The sequence below is a fragment of the Macaca thibetana genome, chromosome 5 (genome assembly GCF_024542745.1).
Source record: "Macaca thibetana thibetana isolate TM-01 chromosome 5, ASM2454274v1, whole genome shotgun sequence".
NCBI lineage: Eukaryota > Metazoa > Chordata > Mammalia > Primates > Cercopithecidae > Macaca > Macaca thibetana.
In genome coordinates, this window is record NC_065582.1 from 66,764,968 (window position 1) to 66,777,834 (window position 12,867).

The 12,867-nt window shown below is 42.8% G+C and overlaps 1 protein-coding gene across 2 annotated transcripts in view; it reads right to left on the reverse strand.

The window, feature by feature from the left end:
• FGF2 (fibroblast growth factor 2) overlaps positions 1-11,501 on the reverse strand; it is a 66,839-nt gene extending 55,338 nt beyond the window's left edge. Inside the window, exons 1-2 of one of the 2 annotated variants that reach the window (XM_050791102.1) lie at positions 11,464-11,501; positions 10,817-11,009 (exon numbers count right to left, since the gene is read on the reverse strand). In XM_050791102.1, the coding sequence (XP_050647059.1) occupies positions 10,817-10,994 (178 nt within the window). In that variant the 5' untranslated portion in view covers positions 10,995-11,009; positions 11,464-11,501. The other variant, XM_050791103.1, reaches the window with a different exon arrangement.
• Between the last annotated feature and the right edge of the window lie 1,366 nt (positions 11,502-12,867).

Here is a 12,867-nt window from a genome sequence, read left to right on the forward strand (position 1 = left end):
TGCCTCTGTAATTCATTATTTTTCAATCCAACACCTTCTGTCTATGTCTTCTTTATACATTAGTATACTCGACTAAAACGGTTAACAAAATCATATTTCCAATCTCACTTGAATTATACTCCCATTACTGAGTCTGGAGTAATGTAGATATATATAAATATGTAAGGAGAACTAACACTTAGAAACACATTCAAAATAGAATATTTCTCTTTTCCCTTAGCTTTTTTTAAATAAATGCCTTACCCCAAAGACGATAAGGAAATAAGGTTAATAAGCCTTACATTTAAAGGTAAAATATGACTCGGAGAAAAGCTTAGATGAAAAGTAACAGAAAAGGACCTACAATGCAAAATGCAAGATGATACTATCCCAGAATCAGAATTTCCAAAATCAAAGGGACCTTTTTCTCTTGAGTCCCCATCCAATTCAAGTAGTCATCCAGCCAGTGAGTAAATGACACCTCTCCCCAACACACAAACACACACACCCCATCTCCAAATGAGCCAACACTAGAAATAGCTATAAGAAGAAAGGTCAAATGACACTTGGTAGGATAAAAAAAAAAAAATCTAGGCAAGAAAAGTAACATAATTAATAGAAAAAGTAAGAATACATAAAGAAGACATGCAGCAAGTATTGGATTAAAAGATATATAGCAGGCAGTAGAAAGATTATTTGCATTTCTAATTCAAAAACAAAGTGTTTATCAAATTGATATGTTTCAAAAGTAATTTTTAAAATGGAAGCATTATTTGACTGTTTTAATCTCTTCTATTTCCTATTTATGTAATGGCCACCTAAAAACCTATGAATTGTTTTCTATTTACAAAATGATTCAGCTTAGAAAGGAGTAGAATGAGACTGTTCATTCAGTAATTTCTCCCACCCACCCTTGCAGACATCACATCACAAAGACTGTGACTCACTTTGTCATACAATTTCTACCCTCTTAAAGAGTTTTTCAGATTGTTGTGATGAATACTGGCTCATAAATCTGAATAAATTTTCAGATGAAACTATCCGTGCCATTTCATCACAGCCCAAAATATTAACAATGGTACCAGACGGTCCCCAATCCCAACTTTTACAGTGATTCACTGGTTTTAGACTTGAGTAAGAGAAAGACACACTGACGTAGGGATTGAAGTGTCTGAATCAGGTATGAAGTCCCAGGTCTGCATTCCTTAATTAGAGTACTATAACCAGTTCTGGAACTGAGCATTAATGTTGGCTAGAAATATTAATATATTACTTAACAGCTGAAAAGAAAAGTTTCCAAAATAAAAAGTGATCCAACAAACGACTATCCTTTACCTTTATTGCTTCCCTTGAATAATGTTAAAGGTGTTTGCAGGAAAGAAGTACAGTGTTGCTGCATGCAACTTACCATTTTATATGCCTCATACTATAGTATTTATACTTATTGGAAGTTGTTGCCCATTCAGCAAATACAGAGTGAACCTTTCCATGGGACTCAGACTGGTCACTCATTCAGCAATGAAGCCAAAAGGACCCTGGGATGAGTAAATTCAGCCTCAGACCCTCAGAATAGAAAAGAGTAAAGAACTACCGTGTAATGTGGTCTGGATTTTTTTAAAATAAAAATTTCTTGCCAGCTAGGAATTTCCAGTAAAACTGGGGGACTTGAAATTAAAATACAACAAGCTATTAGAGAGAATTTTTAGATAGCACACAGAAAAGGAAAGATGGATACAGGATGATGTGAAAGAAATAAGGCACAAGGCATGACTGGAACTGGGATAAGGTACGAGGATAGACAGGACATTTCGGCTTAAGGAAAACTGCCTGGTTAAAGAATAAGACGACAAGGAAGACAGGAGACGTGAAGGAAAGGTCAGAAAGGAAGTTAAGAGACTTGGCTAATTTATTGGGTACATCTTCAATTTAACAAACATTCTTTGAGTGGCCACTGTGTGTGAGGATGGATGCAGCAAATGGGATCCAGTGCTTGCCTACAAAGAGTTCACAGTCCCAGTGCAGGAGCCAGACACATAAACCACTAACTATTACAGAAAGCATGAAGTTCTGTGTTCAGATTATGTACCAAGTATATGGGAAAACAGTAAAAACCATTAATTCTCCCTGGGAAGGTAGAGGAAAGTTTCACAAAGAAGTCTGTTGGGCTGGATCTTAAAGGAGTTTTCCAGAGAAAGTGCAGATGGGAGGAGTTGAGAGAAATTGATAAGAAAAAGAAGGATTTTTCAAAAACAAGAGTCACATGAAGAAAGGCCAATCATTGTGACAGTAATCATTACGACACATTAAAGAGACTATATAATTAAAGCATAAAGCACTGCAGCATCAGGAGAGTACGGATGGTGCACAGTAGGAAATACGATTGAGCAGGTAGGTCATGTTTAAGAAGGAAAGCCAGGTAGGTCTGGTTAGTGCTTAAAATTGCAGGAGAGTAGAGGTCATTAAATCAAGAGGCAGGGCAAGGAAATCACTTGGCTGGGAAACATTTTAGAGAGACATATACAGGAAGAAGTAGAGAAAGGCATCAAAGACAATTCCATGGTGTCTAGCTTTGGAGACAAGAAGAATAATCCACTATAAGCAGAAATTTAGGAGGAAAGGGTGCTAGTTTGAGAAAATGGTGTTAAGTTGTTTTATGTATGTTAAGTTGAAGCTATGGTAGTGTGTGTGTCCTCCAAGCAGTGGGAAATCCCACAAGATGGGGAATCAAGACAGAGACAGAGACAGTACATGATCTGCTGAAGGAATACAAGTACACAGAAAGAAGAGTAGAAGGCTAAAAACAGAACCTTGGGGAATACAAATGCGAGAAAAAACAAACACAAAAAAAAACAGAAGAAACTGGAAGAAAAGATAGTTGGATGGGCGAAAGTATAACCGCCTGAGGAGTTCTTCCAGCCCGCTGCACAAAGAAAGACCACAGCATTGCAGTAAAGAAAGAGTTTAATAAACACAAAGCTGGCAAAGTCATGTAGGAGATGGAGTTAGTACTCAAACCAATCTCATCCACTGCTCATAGGATAGGAGTTTTTCAACAGCAGTTTGGGGGAAATGGTGAGGATTGCTATGCAGTGGGTGCTTACTGATAATTCATTGGGCTGAAGATGAAATCATAGGGGGTCAAAGCTGTCCTCTTGAGTGTAACCATTCCTGGGTGGGGCACAGGAGTGGTTTAGCAGGTCCTGCTGAAGCCATGGGTGTCAGACATACAAAAAACCTGAAAAGATATCTCAAAAGGCCAACCACAATAGTGGTGTTATCTGCAGTAATGGCTGGCAATCTATTAATATGTCTACACCTTAGCACAACTCAGATTCCTGTCCTCCCCGCAAACCTGAGGGCCTTTCATTAGCTTTATAAAGACGGTTGAGTTTTGGGGAAGGCCTATTATCCTTTAAACTATTTCCCAAAGTCATCTGGGCCTAACCCCAGAAATGATTAAGGCAGCTTAAAAGTTAAAGGCAAGAGGAGGGGAATGCGCTAGATCAGATCTCTGGCAGTGTCATAATTTTCTCAGATATAATTTTTGCAAACCCAGTTTCAAAAGAAGAACCAGGTTGATGTGATGTAATAGAAGCCAAGGAATTATCAAGAAGTCAGAGGCAGACAATACTGCCACATGTTAGAGTAGCATGAAAATTTGGAAAAGGCCACATGGTTGAACTGGAAGACTACTGGTGTTCTCATAGGAATGATTTAAGTGGAATACTGAGGGCAGAATCCAGAATTTAATAGAGTTCAAAAAAAGAAAAGGAGAGGAAGTAGAAGAAAGTACTGATTCCAGGATATTATTCACAAAAGAAAATAAGAATGAAAAACAAGCACAGCATACCTGAGAAAGTTTTATATTGCATAGTGAGACAGGACAGCCAAGTATAAAGGGGTCCCCGGAGAACTTCCGACTGGCCTGCACACTGGGAGAATGGGGTGCAGCCACGGAAGTTCATGGCCTTTGCAGCAGGGGAGACTGGCCTCTCCTGTTCGGGGTGGTAACCTGGGAATCAATCTTTGAGATGGGGGGCTGTTAATATGAACCCCTATTGCTTTGCCGTGTTGTTTTTCCTTTTTCCTTTCTGACCAACAAATTCCATAACCCCTCACCCTCCAAAGTGTCTGCGAGCCTAATCTTTCCTGATCTTTCCTGGGCGTGTGACAAGAACCAGGATTTTCCTACAACAATAGTACATGATAAAAATCTTAAATGCTTTTAAGGAAATCAGAAATCCCAATAAAAATTCTAAACAATTTTTCCCAAAAAATGATTCATCTTTCTCTAGATTATTCTAAGAAAAACTAATAGCCAGTCTCCAAGATTCCCAAATGTTTCCCAAATATAACTTTGCTATATATAATTATCTTCATTTAAAGATTGACCAACTGTCTAAACATACATGTCATGACGGCAAGAGAACTATCAACTTTAACCAAGCTTTACACAGCATATGGCTCGTAAGTAGTTATTTCACAGCATGTTCCAAAGAGAATGTTTTCCTCATCAGCTAACATTTAGTGAGCACTCTCTGAGTAAAAGGTACTGAGCTTTTTATGATGTTTATTTATATAAAGAAGTCATGGTTCCTACCTTAAGGTGCCAGCATCTTCTCAAAGTGCCTAAATTATGAATAGAGAATAATCTGTTCACAGAATGCAGCCAGATCATTACTACTGTGTACAAATTTCTTTTAAAAAAATACTTTTTTCTTGGCTAATCTGTGTTAACATTTAATTAAAAGTTTTCATTATAAATTAATGTATAGCTTAATTATAAATTAAACCAGGATCATTCCTTTCAACTATTCAATTATATCTGGAACATACACTTAATATTCACATAGCTTCTCTTTAATTTTTAAATCTCCAAGATACCTTGAAAATCTGTGAACTTTTCATTTCAGAATTCTATGGGATAATTCATCTTAGAGGTTAAATTGCGAAAGTCAATAGCTCTTTAAAAATGCAAATACGCACATACACACACACACACACACACACACACACACACACATCCATTACAGATTTCTGTAAATGAGTATCAAGGATACACCAGTCAAGTCAAAAGTCACTTTGTACAGGAAGAGTGACAGAACACAGCTGTATGAGACATAAATTAAACACCGAATATTGGCTGGCTGTTGCATCCAGGCCCTTCCAATTTCTTCAAATTAAAATTATTCTGAAGGGGTTTAGAATGAGACTGGTCTGGCTTCTAAGAACCACAGTCTATGGCTCAAAGGGTGAGTTCCCCTGGAAGTTACCACTTTTCTTTTCCTCCTCTCCTAAATTCCTGTGGCTATACATAACCTAGCTTGGAAGGCCTCATTGGCTGTCATTATTAAAGGGAGAAACGAGAAAGCAAGAGCTGACCGAACAGTGGATACAAGGAAACACTTAAAAATCACAGTGCCACAAGTGCATTTTCTAATGATCCAGCTAAAACTCCACACTGATAATCATTATTCCAAATTATTATGCAAACAATCAAGCATTAACTATTTATTGAGCACTGACAACATACAAATTAAGTACTAGACCAGATCCTAATTTTAGAGCACAGAAAAGGACAAGCTCAAAAATAAAACAGAACAAAATACATTTGGTTGGACAGAATATCCTGATGAGGTAAAGATTTGTGCCCCAGGCTGAGCACGGTGGCTCACGCCTGTAATCGCAGCACTTTGGGAGGCCGAGGGGGGCGGATCATCTGAGGTCAGGAGTTCGAGACCAGCCTGGCAAACACGGTGAAACTCCGTCTCTACTAAAAATGCAAAAATTACCTGGGTGCAGTGTTGGGTGCCTGTAATCTCAGCTGAAGCAGAAGAATTGCTTGAACCCAGGAAGCAGAAGTTGTAGTGAGCTGAGATTGCGCCACTGCACTCCAGCCTGGGTGACAGAGTGAGACTCTGTCTCAAAAAAAAAAAAAAAGAAAGAAAGAAAGAAAGAAAGAAAAAGAAAAAGATTTGTGCCCAAAGATACCCAAAGATACATATTTGCCTTGCTCCATTTCATGGTCATAGACTTTTATCCCATGCCAGACTTCTTACAGACTTGTGCTACAGGACAAAGGGGCCCAAGTAGGCTATTTGGAAAATCAACAAACACTAGAATTGGAAAAACAAGCAAAGACTACAGCACATGTGTAATTACCATCTTGTACAGGCATCTCGTGGTTTTAAAATAGTAGTTCCAATAATATGAGACCTTAAATCGTCTTTTCAACATCACTGATGATGAGTTCTCAGAATCAGTGTGTAGATGAAGAAAGTCAATTTTATGCTTATAATATTTAAAGAACGGTTCTTGTTTTGTTCATTACATCTGTAACATTTTATTTTCTAATTAAACTTTAAAATCATGTCCTTCCACGTAAAATGGCATCATAAATCAAAATGAGAATACTTAGAACCTAATTGTTACACCATTGTCAAAGTCTAATTACATAATGGTCATTTTATAAACAAATGAAACCCCTCAGGGCATGTCATGAGGGGATATTGCCTTTTCTAGGCTGAAGTCACTTGGCATCAAACTCATCTTAAAAGGCTCCTAAGGTGTGGTAATATCTATGACTCATGAATTGTCCTTTCATTGCTGTACTGATTACATGATTTCCAAGATTAAATGAGCTATTAGATTCTGACTTCATTTGTTTACTGCACACAATATTTATTACAGTAAATATCAAGTTCATTACGTAAAATTATTGCTATCCACTTGCCAGATATTACCAAAGAGACGTAGGGGGAGAGAATACGTGTATTATTAAATCAATGGTTCCATTTACCCCAAAGGCAGTAGTGAAGAGATGGAAAGGTGGCTTTATCCAAAACCCCAGGAAATCAATCTGAGGCACCCGTAAACTAGTAAGAACTCCTCAAAGGGGTAGTAGCTCACTACCCTGAAATGGAGCAAGCCTAACCAAAGTGGGGTCCAGCAGGGCACACTCTACGGTGGAATGGAAGAGCGCACTGAGGCTGAGGGATGGCAGGAAGAGTAGGCGAGGGGCCAGGTGGTAAGAAGCTCATTCAGGATAACAAAAGAGGAAACCCACAATTGAACTTCAGTAATTGGTGACTTTTCTGAGCTTCAGTATCCTCTTCTGTAAAAAAAGATGGGTAAACCATAAGGTCCGAAGCCTCCCTTTGATTTCACAAGTCCATGTTTTTATGCCTAGGGTTGCATGGAACACATGCAGTAGCAAAGAGCCCAGGGGTCAGGCCCACCTACAAGCCACCCTGATCCACACTGGAGTGGGCAGGTCCCTCTGCCTTTCCAAGTCTCAGCGTCCTCTGGAGCCTGGAAGCAAAGAAGTGTGGCAGACAGGCAGTCACCTCCTGGGAGAAGCCCAAGGGTAGATCCAGTACTTCTAATTACCCTCATTTTTCTTTTTTTCTAAATAAGAGCACCTGGAATAAATTGAATACTAAGTGTGCATAAGCAGCATCCATTTCACTTACTGTACTCTACCACATGTTGTACGTGCTGCTTGGGATAAAATGTTCTCTCTTCTGAATGTTTTTACACGGCTTGCTACTTTAAAGTATATATTTAATATTACCCATTCCCACCGCATTGAAAGAGGCCTGCCAAAAGTTAAGGATGCCAAAAGGAAGGCGGGAGTGCAGCGCACATGCTGGAGAAGGAGAAACTCTGTAACCACTTTTAACATCTTGTTTTTATCAAGACTCTCATGTCAAATGAAGATTATTCCAGGACTACGAGAAAAACGCCAGGAAATGGGCCCTTTTGAGTGAAAATTCAGGAGAATGCCCAGGTGTGAAGCACAGCTGACCTTCAGCAACACTGAAAATTGGAAGCATTTGTGTTGTGTCATCTTCTCCTACCTCTTCTTTTAGTACGTTCTCTTCTCTTTCCTAACTCACAGCTCCCCACTCTGGCTCCTCTTCTCCTGCACCTCTCCAGGGCCCCATCATTTATATCAGAGTCTTCAAAGCATCCCTCCCCAAACTCCAGTTCTTCTGGCCAGCTTTTGGGGAAGAAACTGCACTATTTCATCCATACTAAATGTTAAAATGGTTGAACTTGGCCTTTCAAAAGTTACCTGCAGTTTAGAAGACATTGGGCAGAAAGTGTCATGACAAAGGAAAAAAAAATTCCAGTGATAGATGTTCAGGTCAATTGGACAAAACAGTCTGAGGAATGAGACCATGGATTTTTCAACTTTTCAAACAGGTCTGGGAATCTGAGCCATAGTGTAGTAGGAAACTGTGGCTACTATTAACTCTTCTCCATGTTTTCTGGTCGGTTTTATTTGTTTTGGGGGGTCTCCTCCTGGTTTGGTCAACTATCAGTAAACATTCAATATGTGAGAAAATAATATACTGTATTTAAATTTATGTCCAGGTTGGGCTACATAGAAATGGATGAAGTTTGTCATTTTTAGATTTGTATTCTTGTCAGTCTATTGCCTAGTACAGGTATCCTTTTTAAAAAAATGAGTAGTTTCTTTGGAGACTTGGGAAGAAAGGGTGTGAAGTTGGGGAGGGATAGGACTACAGATTCGGTGCAGTGTATACTGCTCGGATGATGGGTGCACCAAAATTTCACAAATCACCACTAAAGAACTTACTCATCTAACCAATTGCCACCTGTTCCCTAAAACCCTATGGGAATAAAAAATTTTTTAAAAAATAGTAGTCTCCACAAGTCTGGATGTGTTATTCTACTTTTCCCTTTTAACATCTTATCTTTAGCTAGTTATAAAGTTAGCAGAGCTCTCAACCTGAGCACCAGTGACATTTGGGGTCAAAAAATGTTTTTGTTGGGGTTATTATAATGTGCATTGTAGGATGTTTAGCAGCATCCCTGGCCTTTACCTGCTAGATGTCAGTAGCACCCTTCCAGGTTACAGCAACCAAAAATGTCTCCAGGCATTGTCAAATGTCCCCTGGGAGGCAAAATCATCCCCATTTGAGAACCACAGAGTTAAAGTAAGATTACAAAAATGAAAACCCAACTCACAGTTAGGAAGAAAAAGTTAACAGTTGTTTTTACAATGGTGGTAATGTGGTATGCAATTCAAAGTTATGTCCACTGGCTAGCCTCTATATAGTTTTATTCTAAGGCGAATCAGGTATCAAAATCTTCAAAGAAAAAATGATTCAGCAACTAAAAGAGTCTGAAAAAAAGAGTATTAGGGGAAGCCTCAAATATTAATTTAGAGGGAAATTCTTCTGTCCTCTGGTCATAATACATGCTTTTTAATAAATAGTTTGTGATACTAGAAAAGAACAAAACCAATTGGGACACACAGCACCTTGCCCTTGTCAGATGAGACGGCCTAGCAGACAACTGCAGAACAAATTTCAATCACAAAGATAATTTTGTGAAATAGATACTCAAGTTACCAGAATAGAGAAATAGCACTAACCCATGTAATAGGTTACAAGAATCCTTTCAGTTTTAGGGATTAAGTGATTGATAAAATTTTTAAATTACGGCAAGCCTGAAAAAAATTAAAGACTTGCCTCTCTTGCTGGTTGCTATTTTGGAAGCAATAAAGACTCAGCTCATATAAAAATGTATTTCCCATTCTTCTGCCAATTCATGTTTGGTTGTAGAATTTTCTCCTCTTCCACCCCACCCCCTCCACCTCCCCTCATGACATCCCATTAGCATCCCAAGACAAAGGCAGAACTACAGGGGAGTGGCGCTGGGACCCCTGTGGGTCTTTTCTCAGGCAATGAGAGAATCAGATTCTCCACCTGGAACCCATAAAGGAAGGAACGCCGTAACACACAGCTTTTAAAACAGATGTTTACATACGCTTGCGGGAGGACAGGTTAAAATATATTCTAGTCCTCTTTCTCTCACTTCAAATTCCATCAGTGTTGTAAATCGGCTCATCTTATGCCCCTTTCTTTCTCTTTCCTCTAGACCAGTGGCTCTCAAAGTGTGATGTGATCAGCATCCCCGGGGAACATGTTAGAAATGCAAATCTTCAGCCCCCACTCCAGACTTAGGGAATCCCCTAAAGTCCAAGAACCCCTGATTTAGGCCAGTGTTCTTTCTAGAACCACAAACATTGTTTCTTACAGAAAGCAAAACTGCAATTCTCATTTCATCCTCAAACCTGCTGCAAGGTAGTAATGTATTAGCCCCACGTGAGGGATGAGGAAACCGGCTTAAGGTCTCAAAGCTAGTCACTGCAGGTGGAAGATTAAAGTGTTTGCACTTCTTTTCACTACTGAAACAAATCTGTCGCACTTTATTATCAACATCTGGATTTTTTGCTGGTTGGCTGGTTGGTTTTTGTTTTTACTCTTTCAGCTTTCGTCAATTCGTAAGAATATAAAACACAGTGGGTGAGAGTAGTGTACCAAATGCCTCGGGTCGTCCCGAGTCGGAATTTAAGGGCAGGACTCAGGAAAGGTGTTTTTCCAATAAAGACCGTTTCGTTCTGCTGCGGTCCATCCTGTCTCTGTCCCCAGGACAGCACGCAGCAGGCAGAAGTGGCCAGAGCTGCACGGCGGGGCCGCGGGCATCCCCGACGCGACAGGTTGTCTGCGGGAAGGAAGCCAGTCCGCGAGGCCCCGGCGCGCCGCGGCTCCGGGCCGGGGGTACTGGTTTACAGGGCAAATTGGCACACCCCAAAGCCCGGGGGACGCCCGGGCCTCCGCCACAGCCCAGGGAGGAGGGGGTGGGTGGTGAACCCGAAACCGCCGAGGGCCTCACGGCCAAAAACCACACGGACCGCTAGGGTCGCAGTGAAGATCCGGGAAGAGCGGGCAGGCTGGAGGGGAGAGAGAGGGCGAGAACCCAGGAAATTGAAATGGGGCGGGGAGAGCGGGCTGGCACTCACTGTGAGGGTCGCTCTTCTCCCGGACCCCGTCAACTCGGCCGTCGGGGTGAATGCGCAGGAAGAAGCCCCCGTTTTTGCAGTACAGCCGCTTGGGGTCCTTGAAGTGGCCAGGCGGGAAGGCGCCGCTGCCGCCATCCTCGGGCAAGGCGGGCAGCGTGGTGATGCTCCCGGCTGCCATGGTCCCTCCGGGGCCCTGCCGGGGACCCCGAGCCGCTGGAGCCGCGCGGGGAGCCGCCGCTCCCCGGCCCCGGCCCCGGCCTCCGACCCGCTCCGGGGCACGGCCCCGGCCCCGGCCCCCCAGCCTCCCGCCTGGCAGCGCGCGGCCGCGCCCGCGGTCCCCCAGCCTCGAGCCGTTCGGCCGCTCTTCCGTCCGCCGGCCCCTGGTGCGCGGCGAGCCGGCGGCCCGGGAGCTGGGGTTCAGGGATGGCTGTCTCCGCGGACGCCGCCTGGGGAGAGCCGCCTCCCAAACTGCAGCGCCCGGGATCCCGTTGCAACCGCGGGCACCGCGTCTGCTAATCTGGCACCCGCTGGGCCGCGGCGTCACATCTTCTACATCTCCACCCCCGACGCCCACCAGCCTCCCGCACCCCCGGCTCTCCTCCCTCCTGCGCGCCGCCCCCTACTCGCTCGGGGTTTTTGGGGCCTGCCTCTGAGTCCGGCGGTTCAGCCACAACACGCAAGCGCGCGCGACATCCGTCCGGGGGGGAGCCCGGCCTCAGTCGGGGGCGGGGGAGGGGCGGGGGGCGCGCGTCGGAGGCCGCGGCAGGGCCTTGGCAGTCCCGGGGCTCCACTGCCCCTTGTCCCCCAGAAGTCACCCCCACCTAACCCCGCACCACCCAAACCACGTTTAGGCTTTCTCCACACTGCGGTGCTTTTGCTGCGCAACCAGCCGTGACTCAACTTTTAAAAGTTTAAACTCAACTTTCTCCCCCATTTTTTTCCCCGCTAGCGTTTCAAAACGGAGAAGCCGTTTCCACCCCAAAGTAGAGAAGTTGGAATCCAAGGAAGATTCTGTGTCAGAGCAGGCTTTGAAAATCTCTAAATCACCAAAAGACGAGGGGTACACGTGGGGCATAAACTTTAAAATTAAAGGACAGAGGCTGAAGTAGTCTACCAACAAAAGGAGAAAAAGAGGCCAGAGAAGGGGAGCGGATTGGGTTGCTAAAAGGAAAAGATTTCCTTTACTGACCTAACTTGAATTAGACGACGCAGAAAGATGAGGATGGGACTCAAATCCTTATCGCGATTGAAGCGCATTAATGTCTTCACTCGGAGCTGGCATTTGCCCTAGCTAAATTGTTATGCATTTCTTGGAGAGAGAGTTATTTTCTGTAAATCCCAAATGTAAAATTGAAGTTAATTGCATTTTGGTGATTTTCAGTAGGATATAGCAGGTGCTACAGATGATTAGCAAAATATCTGTTCAGAAAATTTGCATGTATTGAGTACCTACTGTGTGCAACACATTGTTGAGTGTGTGGGAGATGCCAAATCTGATGGGAGCGTCTCACACAGTGAGGGAGATAAGATGGGTAGCATGAGTAACACAAATAGCAGTAGAAAGTAGGCCATAGAAGAGTAAGACTAAGTGCTGTGGCATTTCAGACATGGGGTAACTCAGCGTGGGGAGGCAGGAAATTTAGGGAAGCTTCTAGAAGGAGTTGCAAGTATGGACGTGCCTCCTTGTAGAAACATTAGGTTTCAAAAGGCCATGCCTAAGTGCATTTGTTCTTATGTCTCCAAGAGGGCTTTAACTCCAGATGCATTTCTAGAATGTTAAATATAGGAGTGTGAGTAAGTTCTTTGAAGCTTTAAATCCAGGCATACTCTTCTTTTTTTTTTTTTTTTTTTTTTTTTTTTTTTTTTTTTTTTTTTAGACAGAGTTTTGCCCGTGTTGCCCAGGCTGGAGTGCAATGGCGCGATCTCGGCTCACCGCAACCTCCGCCTCCCGGGTTCAAGTGATTCTCCTACTTCAGCCTCCCGAATACCTGGGATTACAGGCATGCGCCACTACCACGCAGGGCTAATTTTTTGTATTTTTGTAGAGACGG